Consider the following 20,802-nt stretch of genomic DNA (forward strand, 5'->3'; position numbering starts at 1 on the left):
TGTACTGCTGTAGTGTGATAAAGTAAGTAGGTGTTCTAACCCCAGATTTGGCAACTGTGAGTCTGTGTATGCATTTGTGTGTGTGCTTGTCTGACTGTGTAGACAGCAATGCTTTTTAGGGTACTCACACTCCTTACAATACATATACTCAACTTTGGTAAGGCTGCTGATGTCACCCACCTAGACATACACCTCTGGGAAGGTTGTAGCCCAGTAAGCTCTGTAGTGCATCCTGTAACTGCATACTGCTGTAGTATAATGTAGAACTGTTGTAGGGTTCCGTCCCCACCCATGGCAGTTCTGAATGTTTTGTGTGTGTTTCAATGTCTGGGTACAGTGCAATGCATTATAGGCTAGTCACACACAATAGGTTCAAATGGCCTACTTTGGCAATCCTGCTGATGTCATTCATTGTGAAATACACCTTTGGGGAAGGAGTTCCCTAGTAATCCTCGTGGTGCAACCTATAACAACTCCATGCTATAGTGTGATATAAATCACTGTTAGGGGTTCTATACCCACACATGTCAGTTGTCGATGTTTTGTGTGTGTGTGTCACTGTCTGTGTAGGGAGCAATGCATTTTAGGCTAGTTATACTCAGTACAATTTGAATGTCCTACATTGGCAATTCTGCTGATGTCATCCAATGTGATATACAGCTTTGGGGAAGGAGTACTCCAGTAATCTCCAGGGCATGTACTATAACTGCATAGTGCTGTAGTGCAATAAACTAGTTAGGTAGGGGTTCTACTCCCAGACATGACAGGTAAGTGTGTTTGTAACATGTATCCTGTGTGAAGGTGGTTGTGATTGTGTGACACCTGTGGTCAATGTGGAACAGGTTTTGCATATTTCTTATATGGTGGCCCTACTATATATCACAATGTCCACCATACAGGGATAACATATGTGAAATAGCTGAGATGCTGGGGTGCAAAGCCATACCCATACATGTGACATCAAGTCCAGGCAATCACAGTTAGCAACCCCAGTATTACCCAGAGCATACTCTCAACCCATGTCTCATACACACACACACATGCCTAGGAAACAGCCAATATGTGGGTAGTACACTGCATATTGGCCACTGATATTAACTATGTGGTGATAGCTGTGGGCTACAGAAGGCATGGCACTCTGTCCAGTATGCATGTACAAGCAGGCAATGCACCTTCCCCATGTTCCCCAATGGACACCTAAAAAACCTGTGGTGTCATCACCTGTGACCCACAAAGTAAATACCATGCCTGACAACATACCCTGTATTGACAGATGCCACTGACACCAGGGAAAGCCATTAGCATGCTATCAATGTAGGTGCAGGGTAAACCTGCTGACCATTACCAGTTCCCGCCACAGGTGGGCAAGACTGGCATGTCTGATGATAATCTGTGTTCACAACATTGGCCAGACACCCCAGGTACAGTTCCACATGTCACTGTACATGCATGTGGGAGGTGTGCACATCCCAGACACTGTCCTTGTCATGCACTAAGGAACACATACATGGCAAGAGATGCACAGCATTGGCCACACACAATAGTTACCCCAGGTGACTGGATGGGGATACAATGCCCACCTGTGTGGGCAAATGCAGACACTACAGCCCTGAGCTACAATGCAGACCATTGTCATGTGGCCTGATGCCAAGGTATACCCATCGCCTAGCCTTGTACAGCCATCTGGCACAGTCAACCACTACACAACCATGCAGACACGCACCCATGCATGTCAGTATTGGCACCCTGTGTGTTTGTGTGTGTGTTGTATGGTGCGTATGTTCACATCCACACTCCCTACAACCCCCATGGGCATACTGAAGCATGCTTTCTGATGTCAGACACCTCCCCATACCCTTTGTCCATACAACCCCTGTATGACCCATGTGGTACATATGATACATGCACAGTGATGTGGTGTGGCAATCCCACTACTGATGAGTTGCAATCCTGGCCCTGCCAAGTGTGTCAATGTATGTTCATCCCTGTGAGAGTGTGGCTGTGTTGATACTGGCACCTGTACATGCGGACAGGCATGTGTACATCACCTACTGTATAGCTACCGTATCCTTGTTGCACATGTCAGCCACCATCACATATATGTTCTGAGCACTCCAGAACAGGTAACCCATATGCTGCATCCAATAACTGCATAGATCTGTGATAGCACTACATAGTCATCAGGGGTTTGATATCCTGTGATGGTAGGTGTGTGAAGTAAACATGCTTAGGGTTTGCTCTCCCACCACTCCTTGCCTTGTCTTTGCCTCTGTCTGCCTCTCCTACTCCCTCTCTGGTGGATGTGGAGACCTACACCTGCATTGCTTGGCAGCAGCATGTGTATTTTAAGTGATGCTTATGATCAGCTGATGGCCTCTGCATGAATTACAGCCTTCCCCTAGCTGATTGCATGTGGAACAGCTGTGGTAACATTCCCATAGCCAATTGCATGAAAACGCACTCCAATATCTAGGAACATCATGTTGGTGTTGGCCCTTTTCATTCACTGTGAGCAGGAACTAGATCTGTTGTTTGGCAAATAGCATCTCTGATGGATTGGGGATTTACCTCTAACAACATACACTGTGGCAACACACAGGAGGGGTATGTGCCTGACCTGACTACAAACTGTAAGTGCTGCTATACTGCATTTGGAGTACTGTTGGTTTAACAGTGTGTATGTGGATATGACTATCCTACATGTCTCCATACCTGCCATGTCAGTTCCAGGTGTATGTGGAATCCCCATCTGCAGGGTCATCTGCAGACTGGGCAATGTGTTGTGCCTTTGGTTTCATGTGTTACCAATGGAGCATCTATCTGTGGACTGCAGAAGGTAGTGTGAGGATTGCAGTCTGTAGATGGTGAAAGCCTTGACAGTTACTGGCTTCTTATCCTGCATAGGACATATGTTGCAACAAACCCTGTTACAACAGTAAATGTATGAGGTTATCACAGCAACATGTCATTATTGGCCCTGTGTATGTGCTTCCAGCCACAACTCTGTCAACCTGTGTATATATGTCATGCATAAAGTGGTGCATATGTGCTGTACACCATAATTAGTGTCATCATATTTGATAACAAGCCAGTGAGATATCAGACTGCTACACATGTTATGTACAGTACGGGTTATATTTGATGACATAATCTGGACATTCTGTGGATGTTTGTACAGTCCTTCCTGTGTGTGGGCATCAGTGTTACAGACAGCAGATAGCAATACCTCTTACAGGAGAACCAGCACACTCAGGGCAGCTACATATTTGTAGGAGGTTCAGGAACTACAGACAGAGTGTGAGTACAGTTGTGTTATACTTTGTATTATAGGGTGTGTGTGTTTGTACTACTTTACTTTGGAATGCATTTTGTCTGCATAGTTTTCAACTGTGGACCTATCCTCTTGGTGGCCAGAGGTGTGCCTATCATGTGTTGTCTGTCCACCACACAGGTCCTGTGTCAGATATTTCACTGGCAGTGTGTGTGAGTTGAGTGCTATCACTACATGACTACATCCATTTCTGTTTCTAACTTCAGTTCCCTGACTAAGGGTATGTTGCAGACCATCCTGTAACACCAACAACTTGCTTAATGTATGGCAACAGTTCTCCACATTTGTGCCTGTGTTCCAGCCTCTGCCTTCCACCTACATATCAAGCTTTGCACATATGACATGCTGTCAGGGGTTGTTCTGTAGGGGCTGTGAGTATATCACACTGACATTGCTGCTATCAGTCCACTTCTGTTGTATCCCCCACACATACGGTGGGGCTGGGGCCATATATGTGTGGGCATCACCTACATAATACATGTGTGCTCTTATGCACTCCAGAGGTCAGTGTATGTAACAGTGGTATATGGACCTGTATTATTGAGTCTGGAGGGGAAGCACCATAAATGACCTAGGCTGTTAAAATATGTGGGGGTATCAGGGGTGAGCTTCCTTAAGGTATCTGAATGTACAGTACAGTACAGTATACTTCACCTATATTTACATTACTTACATATATCAGGTTAAAGCAAGCCTACTGCCTCCAGCCATACAGACTGTTCTGTTTGTCAGTGTGCATGTGATGGTGTCAGTTATGCCTTGTTATGCAACAGTTATAACCCATTTGGTCACATGACGTCTTTACCACTAAGTTATTTTGTACAGAGTGTAGATAGAGGCTGCTGAACTATACACCTGCATTACATACTGTTGATCATTTGGTATCCTGTGGCCCAGTCTGTCCTCACTATTGTACAATTTGAAGGGCTTTGCCTAGACAGCAACAGTTGTGAACCTTTCCAGACTACTGTATTAGTATAATTGTTTCACAGTTGCATTCCTCTGTTTATATGGATGGCAGTGTCTGAACAGCTATATGACATGGCATATAGAACTGTAATAGTACACAATGAAAGGTATTCCATTTCTGCAAACCTGTGTGTGATGTTTTCCCTATGACCTCTCTGTGGGTGTATGTTGCAGGCAAGGATTGTCATTTGTATGGGTGGTCCATACAGTGTCCAGTTGTTCAGGTGTTTACTGTAGGCATAGTAGCTGTTCCATATTGTGTGCACCTTCTACATATGTATCTTACTATATATATATATATATATATATCTGCGTATGTATGTGTGGTCACATGTATATCCACACATATATATATATATATATATATATATATATATGTGTGTGTGTGTGTGTGTGTGTGTGTGTGTACAGATATATATATATATATATATATATATATATATATATATATATATATATATATGTATCTGCATATCTGTGTCTGTGTCTCTGTATCCTGGGGATGTTGACGGCTTCCACATTTTACATTTCTTATGGGAGACAGACTGTACTGCATGATATGTCACCAATACCAGCCTGACATCATACAGGTGGATGTACTACTGTTAACATCTTGTGCCCATGTCATGTCAGGTCCTGGTTATGGGATCTGCAACACTTGGTAGTGTATTGCAGGGTGGACATGTTTGGATGTGGGGAGTGCCTATTTGTACAAGACGTATGGTGTGTGGGGCCTCTCAACCCCATTAATGGTGCATTGTGGACATATGTGTGTTTGTCAACCTGCCATTGCTATCTACAGCTGTATGGCCATATATACCGATATAGATATATATATATATCTGCTTACATATATATAATTATGTCTGTATATACATACACAGATGTATATCTGTGTATACATATGTAACTTGCTGTGTATATGTAGACATATAGGTGTAGATGTAGGTATTTGCATGTATATATGTTCATGTATATTAATATATATGTATATAGTTTTAGAAATTTATATATATATATATATATATATATATATATATATATATATATATATATACTTATATAGATATGTTGTATCCGTTTAGATATTAATATATTTACACACACATACATCTAGATGATAGTATACATTCTCTGTACTGTTGCATGACTGGACTGGATGATATATTTCTAAAAACATTGGATTTATTTGTAACCAGCATGTCTTAGTGGTAAATCACTTTGTCTATGGTGTGCAGCATCCTGGATTCAAGCCTTGCAAGAGCTGCTTATTTTGTTGCTGGGCTTTTGAGCAGTTGTAAGTGGGTTTGCACAGGGGTAAGCACTGCCTGCACAGGTTAAGCAATTTAGCAGCTGAGTGTAAGACACTGTAACTAGAAGTTGGCAGTGCTTACCTCTACGCAAACCCATACAAACCTGCGTGCAACTGCTTTAAAGTGCCTTAATTAGTCTGTATCCAATGGACCGTGTTCTGCCCAGCAACAAAATAAACAGCTCCTGCAAGACTCAAACCCAGGACACTGCACACCATACACAAAGTGATTTACTACTAAGTCATGGTAGATATGTGCAATCATGATGTTTTCACAAACATATCATTCAGCCCAGGTATTCAACACTACTGGGAATGTATTTCAACATCTAGATGTATGTGTGTGTGTGTATATATATATTAATATCTAAATGGAAATAACATATCTATATATGTAGATATAGATATAGAAATATATACGCACACACACACACACACACACACACACACATATATATATATATATATATATATATATATATATATATATATCAATGTAAACCTATATACGTAGATACGTATACATCTATAGATATATATGTCTACAGCCATATGTCCACATATATACAGCAATACATATATATATATAAATATCAGCATCTATATCTGTATATATATATATATATATATATATATATATATATATATATATATATATATATATATATATATAAAGCATCTATATCTATATATCTATATATATATATATATATATATATATATATATATATAAGCATCTATATCTATATATATATATATATATATATGTATATATATATATATATATATATATATATATATATATATATATATATATATATGTATATACGGACATACATTTGTAGTTAAAATTAGGAATATGACATAAACATATATGTCCACATGCACCATTAATGGGTTTGAGAGGTCCAAACAACATCAGTCTGGCATGAATAGGTACCCCCCCCCCCCACAGCCAGACACATCTGGCCTGCAATACACTACCAACTGTTGCAGATCCCATAAGCAGGACCTTACACGACAAGGGCACTACATGTTAACAGTACTCCATCCCACCTGTATGATGTCAGCCTGGCATCAGTAACATATCATGCAGTACAGTGAAGTGAAGTGTCATGCTTGGGGAAACTCCCTGGGAAGGCTCAGTAAGTAGCTGGGATCCCTCATACGATCCAACAGGCCTACACCTGACAATTGATTCACCACTGTTGCCAAGGACAACCACAAAGCAGTGTATAGGTAAATCAGGTATCTCAATGGCAATACTCGCATCTACTCTGAGTTACAGCACAATGGCAGAATTAGATAGAAGCAACAGATAATGCCGACATCCAGGCAGATGGGTTCATTGCAGACATGACCCCCCCCTCTCACCCCCTAAATGGCCCATCTGCATACCAGACTGATGCAAGGTTACTGTAATTACGGATGCACAAGTAAGAACCACACTCTCCAAAGCTACTAACACAGCATACAAGGGACCAGAAACCAACACAGGCTGCATTCTACACATACTACAGAACAAACTGGCACCCTGCCTAAGTACTGTAGAAGGCCTGCTGACACCACTACACCCATCAGCTATGTGGCACATGGACAACCACAACACAATCAGAATAGATAATGGTGAAACAATACAATATTGTTAATAACAGCTATAATGCATCATGGTTACACAGCTACACATTCCAGGATGTTAGCATTTCACTTTACTGCTGACAACATGCTACACAGCATTCCATTGCTACACTGTTGTACAGTCAACCTGCTGTGTAGTACTTCAGATAACTACTGTTATGGCAACCCAGTACTATAACTTGCTCACTTATGTGGGTGTTGTCCCTTCACCTTTCCAGTATGGAAGATATCCTTCCTGTGTGTGAACAGCAGTGTTACAGACAGAAGATAGCAATACCTCTTACAGCAGAACCTGCAGACACAGGCAAAATACATATTTGGGTAAGGTTCCAGACCTACAGACAGTATGAGTAGTGCTGTTATGTGTATTGTATCTTGCTGGTCTTACAGGGTTTCTGTGTACATGGTAGTTTATCATGGAATGTAGTCTGTCTGCATAGCTCTCAACTGTGGGCCTATTCATATGATAGCCACAGGATTGCCTGTTAGGTCTTGTCTGTGCACCACACAGGTCTTGTCCCAGATATATCAGTGGCATTCTGTCTGTTGAGTGCTATTAGTACATGGCTACATCCATTTGTATATCAACGTCATATTCCTGCATAAGGGCATGTTGCAACAAATCCTGTAACACCAGCAATTTCCAGGGTGTGTAATAGCAATAATGCAAATATGGCCCTGTGTTCCTGCCTCTGTCCTCCACATATATGCCAGTCTTTGTCCTGCTGTGATACATTAAGGGGTTGTTAGGTAATGGCCTATCATTATTTACTGCTAGCATTACTGCTATCATCCCAGTCATGTCATGGACTCCCACAACAACTGTTGGGCAAGGTCCATATATATAGGGGCAACAGCTGGACAACACATATGTGCCCTTGTACATTCCAGAGTTCAGTGTGTGGTACACAGTGTTCCTTGCCCTTCTACAGCCTTTTATGGGGGGGGGGGGTGTTCAATGCCATTAACCTAGGTTGTGACACCTTTTCAAGGATATAAGTGTTAAGACACATTGAAATGTATGGCTGCACACTTTCATACATTCCTACATGGGAACAGTGGTGGGTTACAGCTTACGGTGTTACACAAAGTTCAGTCAGTCAGTGTGATAGTGAGATGTTAGGTTAAGCAATGTTATGTATGAGAGACTGTGACATTACCACAACTACTACATTTCCCCCTAGGGCTTGACTATAGGCTGTAAATGGAGGCTGCTGACTTACATCTGTGATTGTTGATTGTTTCTCATCTTGAATGCTAATGTTTTCCTTAATGTTGTAATAATTGCAGATCTCAGCCTGGACAGCGTAGTATGTTATATATCCACAGTGCAGTGTGGGCCTTGCATCCATCATTGAATATGTATTTGGTAATCTATGTGCTGTCAGAAATGGCATACATTATTGCAGTGTACACAGATTAAAGGTTTTCTGAGTATGCAAACCTGTGTGTGGTATCCTGAGCTTTGAATTGTGAGTTGGTATATGTTGACTGTTATGTATTCTCATTTGTGGGAATGGGTGCCACACTACACTTTTCACAGGTGCCACTTACAGGGGTTATGTTTCTGGGATACAATGTGCACCCAGTACGTCTACAGTACTTCTACATATGTATGGGTACTAATTTGTTTTGTACACACACACGCACACACACATACACACACACACACACACACACACACACACACACACACACACACATATATATATATATATATATATATATATATATATATATACTTATCTCATTTATCTATAGCTATATCTTTCTATATATGTGTACATATATGTTTACATGAATATACATGTATATGTATATATGTGTGTGCATATCTGCAGCATTGTAATGTGTAGTCCTTCCACGCTGACATTCCCTACAGTCAAATTACTTGTCTGCATGATTTGTTTCATATATTGCCCTGACTTTTTACATTTGTATTGGCTTACTGTTAAGCCATTGTAGCTGTGTTGTGGAGGGTCCTGGGGTCAAGAACTGCATGTGCTGGATATTGCATTGCACAGCATATCTGTTATGGCTGTGGTGGGGGGGGAACATAGCAGTAATCACCAGGTATCCCTCATTTGACCCCCCCACCCACATTAACAGTGCATATGGTCAGTTATTTTGTGGTGGAGCGTCCGGTTGTTTTTCCTATTTGGAGATGCAATACACATATCTATCCGTATATATATATATATATATATATATATATATATATATCTGTATGTGTGTGTGTGTGTGTGTGTGTGTGTGTGTGTGTGTGTGAACATATTTATCTATCTACCTATATACCATTGATGTGATATGATTTATGTGTGAGTCATACATTTATATGTAGCTGTGTATCTCTCTACATTTACAGATCTATAACTGTCCATATGTCCATGCATGTTTGGCTCACAATTTTGGCCTGTCCCACATTCATCTGGCCAATTGATGTGGATGATGTCAGGAATTAGGTCAGTCAGGAATGACAATACATTAGTTTCAGACTTCATGTTATTCAGATTATGTGTATTACAGCAAATCATTGTTTAACTACCAACGTTTTACATGTATAAGAACAATATTTCACATTTATCCCAATTTGTATCCTAATTTTGTCACACTGCGTCCAGAATGTTTGCAATAGGAGGTTGTGTTATGATATTAGTACAATTCCCCTTATGCAGATTGACTATGCTGCATGATATATCTGAGAATACTTGAGATTTATGTATATCCAACATGGTGTAGTGGTAATTCACTAGGATTGTGGTATGCAGGGTCCTGGATTCGTGCCTTGCAGTGGCTGTTAATTTTGTTGCTAGGTAGAACAGTGGAGGTGGGATGCAGGGTGATTAAGGTACTTTTAAGCAGTTGTGAGCATGTTTGTGTGACAGTAAGCATTGCCAACTGCAGGTAACATCCAGTTACACCAGGTTAGCCTAGAAATTGCTTACTTTGTATACGCAGTGCTTACCGTTGCGCAAACACAAACCTCCAGTTACATATGCTTAAAGATAGTTTGCGTCAGATTTGCTGAACCTATATGCACATAGCTCACCCCCGCACATACGGCCTTAAACCCGGTTGCTAGTGCTGACATATGCTTACTACTGCTTATTGCTGCTTAATCTAACTGCTGCTTTATGCATTATGATACTGACACCTCACATGTGCATTTACTGCAGTACTCCAGTTTATATATATATATATATATATATATATATATATATATATATATATATATATATATATATATATATATATATATATATATATATATATATATGTTATTACGTGGGTTATGCAACATACATATTACTCATAATGTGCTTTGCCATGGGAAATGGTATTTTTCAGTTCCTTTCCTGTTTCTCCCCTTCCCCCCTCCTTTCTCACTTACATACACGAAGCGGTCCCATTAGAACGGGTCCATCCAACCCCGGCACACCTCGGTCCATAATGTCATACCCATCATTCCCTCCCCCCGTTCCTCCTCCACATCAATCATCCTTCCTACAGGTTCCAGCTGAATCTAACCACACCACTACACATTGCCCACTCTCCACTTCTCGGTTCTCATCATGTAAATTGTCTCAACACATGGATCTTCAGGGTTCCCAAAGATTTAGTCCACGAACATACATACCCTTCTTTGTTTACCTTTGAGGCATGGTATGTTACTCTTTTTAGCAGAATTTTTGAGGTCGACCCACTGGGGACGAACATGTGTTTGTTTAAGATTAGACTTGGTAGGTTGACACTGTTTCTGCCACTGGTAGTATCCTGCCAGTAGTCTGGGAAGCAGTTCTGTGCAATGCTTAGCGGTGCTTAATATTTGATTTGCATGATATTCGCCTTTTGGCATTGGTTTCTTCTTCATTACATGTTATATATGTGTCTTGTATCCTTGATTCATGTGTACGTATACTGTATGTGGTCATGGGAACTTCAACACTGTTTTACAATAACACCTCACATCTGGCCTTACTGCAATACTCCAATTCACATATTTATGTTATGTAGCAGGTTATATAACATCACACTGTACATAGTTTAATTTCACATGTTCGGTTGGATTTTCCCATGGTGAAAATTTATTTGTTGAAACCTCACTCTTATGTATTGCAATGAGGGCTTAGTGGTTAACTACTGTGACTGTAGTGTACAGAGTCCTGGGCTTGAGCCTTGCAGAGGCTGTTTATTTTGCTGCTGGGCAGGACACGGGCCATTGGATACAGAGCAATTAAGGCACTTTAAAGCAGTTGTAAGCAGGTTTGCACAGGTTTGCACAGAGCTAAGCAATGCTAACCTCTGGTTACAGTTTCTCAAACACATTTAGCTTCTACTTTGCTTACTCTGTGTAGGCAATGCTTACCCCTGCACAAACACACTTAAACACCCTTGCTAGTGCTTATACATGCTTACTACTGCTTATTTGTGCTTAAACCAGCTTACTACTGCCTTATTCATTATGACACTGACACTTCACATGTGCATTTAATGCAGTACTCCAGTTCACATTTAAATGTTATTTCGTAGGTTATACAGCAAAAAAAATGTTCATATACAGATTTCACATGGAAAATGGAATGTGCTGTAGTGGGACTTAAACTGGGAATGCCTGCTTGTAAGACGGGTGTTCTGCCCACTACACTATTGCTATACTGTTTCATTTGCATATATCTTCCTTGTTATCTTCTTCAGCCTTTTAAGCTGCTTTAACCGTAGCTAAGCGATGGGCACACCTGCGCACCTACAGTTAGCTGTACTCAGGTTTTTAAAAAAATAAAGGTGTTTCTTCAGTTTATTTATATGTACTGTTGCTGTTCTACACATGGGGGACTGTTGGTGGGGATATGCCAACACCTATGAGCGGTCTCACTCATTTATTTCCACTTTCTGCTGCTCTAAATTGCAGGGGCATGCTTATTCTGAGAGTTTTGCTCTCATACATGCCCCCTGCACTCGTACACACTCCATGTAAGCCTAGGAGGTTGTGCAGCTCGCCTTCATTAATATGCATGGCGTGCTGTCGTCCTCCTCCTACATGGGTGCTTCTGTACAGGACTAAGCTAGTCCTGCATGGAAGATTAGTGAATCCGGGGGATTGTGTCTTAACAAGATGTTCATTAACTATAAGCCTATTCTATTAAAAAATCTTTTAATTTGTGAAATATTTTATCATTATGACAGATGTGATTTGGGAACTTGTCTAACCTTAAACCTTTTGTGACAATGTTATATTTTGCAGATTATTCTTACAATAATATGTTCCACATAACAGAGCATACCTTCAATGATGTGTACTCAAAATGCTTAACCAGTTCCTTCAAATTAGTATGATTACTGCTTTCAGGCAATCCACCACCATTCCAGTTGTCAAGCAACACCATAGATTATACCTTAAAATGAGTCCAGTCTCTAACTAGGTGTTCTACAATTATTATCTCATTCTCCTTCCTTATCAAAAAGATTCACAGAAATATTTATAGTTCCAGTACCTTCAGTATTCATATCAAGTCCAATACTCTCTAAATTTGTCTCTGTAGCCTGTTCAGCTGCTTTATTCAGTTGTATAAAAGACAACACAGAGAGTGCAGAATGCTAATGTAAAGTTAGGGACATCATAGCTGATGAGTGAAGGCTTGATGGTTGGCAGGCATGGAGGGGAATAGCATAAACAAAAAAATCATATTTGCATATTTTATGGGTTACCAATATACAAATCTATTATGGGATCATAAGCTTATTTACAAATTAGCAAAACCCATTGTGATCCTTGTAGATAGTGACCTTGCATCTGATACCTCTATTGCTACTATTGTCTTTAAAGCAAATGGAGCTGCCCTCCTGTTCCTCCATGTGGCTGACAGCCATATTAGGACATTAATGTTTTCCCAGTCTACAGCTTTTATTAGACCCGTTATAGAATACCGCACTCTCTTCTGTAACCTATGCAAATGTCATCTAGTGTAGCTGGAGAAAGTACAAAGATTCCTCAAAGAGAATCAGTGGGTTTCAAGGCGTGTGCTATAGCCAACGACTACTGCATTTGTCTTTAATCTGTGCATCCTGTTCCCATCTTATGACATATACAGCATTAAAAGACCCCTTACTGTTCTAATCCCTTTACTTAGAATGCCCTTTCATTGAAGTTGATATCAGTTGTACAGTGAAATATAATAACTTCTTATCACATAGTCTGTAAATTAACTTAATTTCAGTTAAACACATCCCAGCAATATATACCTTCAAGATGGACTCCGATGACTGTTTTGGCACCTGCAAGTTCCAAAATACCTTCCTGTGCATCAGACTTCTAAAAGGTTGCTACACTTTGAGCTTTTTCACCAAACCTATGAACATAGAAATGCACTTTTAGCTACCCCATTCAGAACAGAAAATATGACACTAGACATGTTCTAGTTGCATTGCTTTGTGGGAGTATGGTAAGCAAGGTTGTGATGAGTTATGCAACTCTTTCAAATAGATATCAACTTTTCAGGCAATGTACCTATATATATATATATATATATATATATATATATATATATACACACACACACACACACACACACACACACACACACACACACACACACACACACACACACACACACATTTCTCTCTTCTACAAGATTTTTTTAAGTGTGAAAGGAATGTCTAAGTCACATATTAAACACTGACATTTTTATTTTTTACTTGCCCCACCTTGCAGTAGACATTAATTTGAAGCTGTGATAGTCTAAACATGTTCATATTTATATTTATATTATATATTAGAGCCAGAAGTTGCTTTCACACACTCTTTTAAATTCTAACAAGTGTGAAGCGTGATCATCCCTTGACTGGAACATTGTTGACAAACTCACAAAATTAGATATAAACCCCTATGTTTCTCACTGGATATCCAGCTGGCTCACAGATAGGATGTACAAAGATAGCACAGATGAGTCTTTTGTCACAAAAAGACAAGTCACTAGTGGAGTCACTCAAGACTTGGTTCTTGGGCCTTTCCTTTTTGGTATCTACTTCTTTGAAGTCAAGACCAAGGGCATCTGGCTGACTAAGTTCACAGATGATTACAAACTGACTGGACTCGTAAAATCTCTTGAAGACAAAACACCCTTCAAGAGGGCATGACACAAACAACTAACTGGTGCCAGAGTAACAGTCTAAATCTCAATGCCAGGAAATGTATAATTGTATCCTTTGGGAAGATGGCTACACTTAGAAATTGTTATATTTATAATACACCCCTAAAAGAATACCCAGTGTTCAGGTACTTGGGAATGCATGCAAACAGTAACCAGGCCTTTGACCAACATGTGTCTATGGGGGTAATGAAATCATTCTATCTTGCTCAACTTACAGGCAAAGGTATGACATGTAAGTCCAAGGATGTCACTGTTCTGCTGTCTTTAACCTTGATCAAACCAGTCATTGAGTACAACACTCTTTTTAGTATGGACCTCACCAGACATATGCAACAACTGAGACATCTACAGAAGTTTTTCACAAAAAGAATGCAGGTAACCAACAACATTCTCTGAATGGACTTTCTCGAAGCTCTAGCCCTGTAGTCGGTATCGTACAGACTACTGAGAGGTAATCTACTGTATGTCTGGCCTACAATTATCCTCTGAACCCCTATGATGGACCTGTTGCACATCTGCATAACAAATAGCATGAAAATTACCTGATCTATAGACCTAAACTTCCCCTGTGAAATAAATAGGACATGCTGAAAGGACTGCTATGTGTCTCAGAGACTACCCCTTCTGTGGAACAGGCTTAAAATCCATGTAAAGCAGGGTTGTTCCCTAACTTGGACCAGTGGATGGAGAATTGGAAATGTATTCCTGGTCAGGCACCTATTTCTCTAGTAGACAAAATCAGCCTATAAATTCTTGATCATCCATGCCCAAGCCTTCCTATAGCCCATAAAACAACCCTAGGGTATAAAAACCAGCAAGATACATTTGAGAAGCTTGGCTAGATTGCCTACTAAACATGAATGAACCTGTGATTACACAAGCTTTTACTTATCAGAACAGAACAAATTAAGTCTAATTATTCTGCACTGACAGAACTTAACAAAAAACAAATCATTGCATTACCAATGGTTTCCTACGCAATCATAAAAAAGCAACCTTTGTTAATCTACATAGTATAAATGTGAAGCTAGTGAAGTCCACTTACAAAGTGTCTTTCTGTTGTACACGTGTGCGTGTGTGTGTCTGTCTGTTTGTCTGCATATGTTGTGCTGGCATGTGTGTATATGTGTATGTGTGTGTCTGTGTGTATATATTTATGTGTGCGTGCATGTGTGTGTTGCATTTCATCTTCATCTTTCTGTTTCATTCAGATGTTGTGATGCACAATATTCAGGAAACATTTTTAGATATTTAACTTCAAAGGTGGCTTCCATCTCCTACGAGCCATAACAGGCAACAGCCTAGATTAGAAAGCTAGTGTGTAACTGCTATAGCAAGAATCCATTACATGAAGGAGTTTCATAAGTATGTGTCAGCCTGCTTGACACAAAAATATATTAGTATGTACAAAGTATAACACCTCTTATGCTAACGAGTAACATTTTCATACTACCTTACATCTGATCCTTCCTACACAAGATGCATCTATCCAGCACTCCCAGTTCATCCATTTATAACACTTGTTAAAATAAGCTTAATCATTTCTGTTTTATGTTCACCTCGTACTATAACTGATCCAGTTATTATCGTGTACCTTGCATGTCTTCCACGTTGTGTTTGCCACGGTAAGTACTGATCTTTTGTTATTATCTCCAGTGTATTGTGTGAACAATATAATTACTTTTCATTATAGTGTATTAGTTTGTTGTTATTAAGATGTGGCTAGAAAAGTCCCAAGTCATGGCTGAAACAGATCCAGTCAGGCTAGACACTTGGCCTACTTAACAAACATTAAATAAGCATACAAGTGCTTTTAAGAGTGTACATCTTTGTGTGATGGGGGTGCTTCTTTCAAATGGTATAATATAATAGAAGTGTTACATGTTGATACTTTGTGCTGCTCTGAAGACAGAATATCTGTCATTTGTTTTAAGGTTCAAAAAGCCAGAAGCACGTGCTAAGACCTGAATCACTTGAAGGCACAGATGAAGAAGATCCAGTGACTGCCTTAGAATGGGACCCCCTTTCTACAGATTACCTTCTTGTTGCAAATCTCCATAATGGAATCCGATTAGTAGACTCTGAATCACTGTCCTGTATCACAACGTTCAGTTTTCCCAGCGCTGCAGCTTCAGTGCAGTGTTTGGCATGGGTACCTAGTGCTCCAGGGATGTTTATAACAGGAGGTAAGTTGTTCAGTTTTCCCAGTGCGGCAGCTTCAGTGCAGTGTTTAGCATGGGCACCTAGTGCTCCAGGAATGTTTATAACTGGAGGTACGTCATTCAGTTTTTCCAGCACTGCAGCTTCAGTGCAGTGTTTAACATAGATGCCTAGTGCTCCAGGAATGTTTATAATGGGAGCTAAGTACTCCTTCTCTTTGGATTACTCTGATTGAAGCATTTATCTTAAACAACACATACAGCAGACGGAATAATGATCATGTATATCCCAAGCATTTACAAAAATACAAGTTATCCTTAAACCTTTTTATTTATTTATTTGACATTTGTTTACAGGGAAAGTCTGATTTGGATAATATCCTATTTTCCGGGAAGATTATTACAAAGCCTAATACAGAAGAATGACATATTAACTAAGTAAAAATTCAGTTTCAGATCATGCATTGTGAACCTGTACATACATAGTGCAAATATTTGGATAGCTATAAGAAACTTAAAAAGAACACTGTCAATAGATACAGTATTTACAAGTTGCAGTTCCTACAGATGACACTAAACACACCGAGTAAATAAGGGAACAGAGATGACTAGAAAATATAGCCTAGGAAAAATATATTTGATCTTTGTCTAAGAAACAGATTTTACTAATTCCTTCTCTTTAAACATAGTCAAAATATGCTAGTGATAGGAGGAGGGAAAGACTAGTTCAACCTGTGTGTAGGGAGGGTGGCATAATGGTTAAGGTGTTTACCTTACAAACACAAAGTGCAGCGTTTGAGTCTCACAAGGAATAATTGGCTAGACTTAAAATGGCTTGCAAGGGCAATTAGCCTAGTAGTAATCTATGAACTATTTAAGCAATAACCCACAGCTGAATGTGGGTTAGTCCAGTATTACCCACACCCAGCCATAGGTTATTGTTATTATACAATGACAATATTGAAGAAAAAAGCTAGTTACATAATCTTGTTGTATAATGGTGCTGTGCTGCTCTTCTGCATTTTTTCCCAGTATCCAGGGACTTTCCTGATGTACTGCTCATGTGTATGGGACTTTTGTTCCCATGCTTACACAGTACAGCACTGCTGTGTAAAGGAAGCAACAGAGAAAGGAAGATCTCTGTTGCTTTTTTTTTTTTTTTTTTTTGCTGTGGCTTTTAATTAAAAAAAGAAATCAGGAGACTTTCAAAGTGCAGGAGAGATGGTACAGAGAAAATAAAAGAATAATCAGGTATGTTTCTGTAGTTTTGCCAATGTACCAGATTATCCTTTATTTTCTTTGTCCTGTCTTGATCTTTTGAAGTCTCCATTTTTTGAAAGTTATTTAAAAAAAAAAAAAAGAGTTTCTGTAGCATATATTAATAGAAGAAAGTCTAGGTGACCGGACTTTTTTTCCATTGGTATATGCTCGATTTACAGTGGGCACGCTGGTTGGACTGATCAATCAACGTGCTCGTTTTTGAATGTTAAGAGCCAGTCATTTTATAATAAACATTATAATGTTTTTGTTAAAGTAAGTCATGAACCATGAAGCTGGTGGCTAATGTTTATGTCTTGATACAGTTTACAGGTGGTTAGCTCACCTGCAATTCCAATATCCAAAGTGAATGATTGGAACAGGCATTGTGGAAGTTATGCTTTGTCAGACTACACATGCATACTGTAGAAAAGCGATGCTAGATATTTACAACACTGCTGTGGGCCATGAGAGAGCACGATGCTCACAGTTATTGTAGATTGCACAGATCATCGGGTACAATATCAGTAATAATAATTTATGGGGTACATAGAATGATTGAGAAAACTAGCTTGTGTAGTATTCACATCATGCGTTATCTCAGCTTGCTTCTGCTAGCTAGCTGGTTGATAATATAATTACATGGGCTAAAAGATGTGGGTGGCTGAGCTTACTTTGGAAAATGCATTCTGCCATGCTTCACATATATCCCGTGTTTGCCTTCATTGCATGATCTTCATCTTTGAAATGAATTACCAGTAGTTCTAGAGATAGAAGTTCTAATAGCAAATAAACTGAAAAAAAGGCTAATCCAGAAAGCCTAAGCTGGCACAGAAATCTGTTTTTCTACAAACTTACATTTGGTATTCTGTCAAGCCATGAACACATGCTGATGGCATTCCTCTGACTACAAATGAGCTGTCACAACTATTATAGTTAATGCATTGTGTGGAATACATAGGCCCAGCTGAGAAAGGAGCCCATTCTATTCATATTTTTGCTCTTCTCAATCCTGTTTTTAATTTGTGCATGCAGAAATCACTTCTGTTTTCTGCAGTCAGCACCCCTACTACCTTTCTGACTACCCCTTCTCAGAATGGGGCATTACATGCAGGGAATTACTTAGTGGAAGCTAAGATGGTAAACAGAGAAAAGATCAGCTGCCCAGTGTGCAATGATATCAGCAATGAATGTATCTACTGATGGCTGCTGATGTATTCCCATGTTTTTGTTGCAGGACGAAAGCACACAGTCTCCACCATGGGGTATGGATCTGAACAGCAGAGCCCTCCTCATGGGATAGACCAGCCTGGAAAATGCAGCTATATCCCTAACTCCCTATCTGATCCCTCAGGGAATGGTCCACTAATTAAACTTAGGTCAGACAATTCACAATCAGGGCTTCATGGCCCTTTGTCACAGAGTTGGCTAAGCCCTTTTACTTTCTGGGGAGGGGGGACCACCCAGCAATAACAAAGCAAGGAAATAATTTCCACAGTTGCTCTGTATCTCTCTCTCTCTCTCTCTCTCTATATATATATATATATATATATATATATATTAAATCTATATCTATATCTAAATCTATATCTATAGGGAGAAGGGAAGTGGGTAGTGGAATAAAAGAATGCGTCAAAGAACTTTCTGTGGCACATCTCGGGTTAACTGCTATATAAATTAGAAACACACACAGGGGTCGAACTCTAGTATCAGTGTATTCTTCAGCTTGGACTTGAACTCATACACACTAGATCATCAGGTCTGGCTTCTCTATCCTTAAGCCACTAAAGCAGCAGATAACCAACCTTATCTCCCTCATGCATTCATGACTGGTACACAGACAGACCAGTCAGAGCAAGGGAAGTGCAACTGTCATTTTGTACATATTCTTTTATTTACATTATAACTCTTTATCTTTACCAAGTAATTAAGCTTGTCCCTAGATCCTCCCTCTCAGATTATGTTTACTATGGAGTACATGCAGAATTAAGTTCAAGAACACATTCCCTCCCAGCACAATATGCACATAATTAAACAAAGTAATCAGACACATACACAAGTGCAAAAGTGCACATACTTAATTTCTAAATAGAAAACTGTGGCACTCTGCATAAAAATACATTTAACAATACATTGATGTATATTAAAGTACAACAAAGGACAAACAGGCAGCTTATTGAGCATTTCAGACATAATTATAATTAAATAAAATGGAAAACCAATTAATGCACATAGAATTATGTTACATTACTATGCCTGACAACCGAATGTGATATCAGATGCATTACATGTGAATAAAATATATTATTGTTGAAAAATGAGAAAAAAAGAAGATGGAAAGTACAGATAAAAGCAAACAGCAGAGCACATATAAAGTATACTGAGTGGTGTCAGACAAGAGCGAAACGCAGTGAACATATTAAGGAAGGGGGGAGTGGAGAAGTCCTGGTTAAAGGTTAATACTGAGTGGTGTCAGACAAGAGCGAAACGCAGTGAACATATTAAGGAAGGGGGGAGTGGAGAAGTCCTGGTTAAAGGTTAATACTGAGTGGTGTCAGACAAGAGCGAAAGGCAGTGAACATATTAAGGAAGAGGGGAGTGGAGAAGTCCTGGTTAAAGGTTAATACTGAGTGGTGTCAGACAAGAGCGAAAGGCAGTGAACATATTAAGGAAGGGGGGAGTGGAGAAGTCCTGGTTAAAGGTTAATACTGAGTGGTGTCAGACAAGAGCGAAAGGCAGTGAACATATTAAGGAAGAGGGGAGTGGAGAAGTCCTGGTTGAAGGTTAATACTGAGTGGTGTCAGACAAGAGAGAAATGCAGTGAACATATTAAGGAAGGGGGGAGTGGAGAAGTCCTGGTTAAAGGTTAATACTGAGTGGTGTCAGACAAGAGAGAAAGGCAGTGAACATATTAAGGAAGGGGGGGGGGTGGAGAAGTCCTGGTTAAAGGTTAATACTGAGTGGTGTCAGACAAGAGCGAAAGGCAGT

General features: G+C 39.6%; 1 protein-coding gene across 1 annotated transcript in view; it reads left to right on the forward strand.

Moving 5' to 3' along the window:
• WDR17 (WD repeat domain 17) overlaps positions 1-20,802 on the forward strand; it is a 1,021,977-nt gene that overhangs the window by 239,919 nt on the left and 761,256 nt on the right. Inside the window, exon 5 of the mRNA XM_044062517.1 lies at positions 16,333-16,584. Within this exon, the coding sequence (XP_043918452.1) occupies positions 16,333-16,584 (252 nt within the window). The remainder of the gene's footprint in view (positions 1-16,332; positions 16,585-20,802) is intronic.

Source organism: Protopterus annectens, chromosome 2.part1 (assembly GCF_019279795.1).
Source record: "Protopterus annectens isolate FY-2018-M chromosome 2.part1, PAN1.0, whole genome shotgun sequence".
Taxonomy (NCBI): Eukaryota; Metazoa; Chordata; order Ceratodontiformes; family Protopteridae; genus Protopterus; species Protopterus annectens.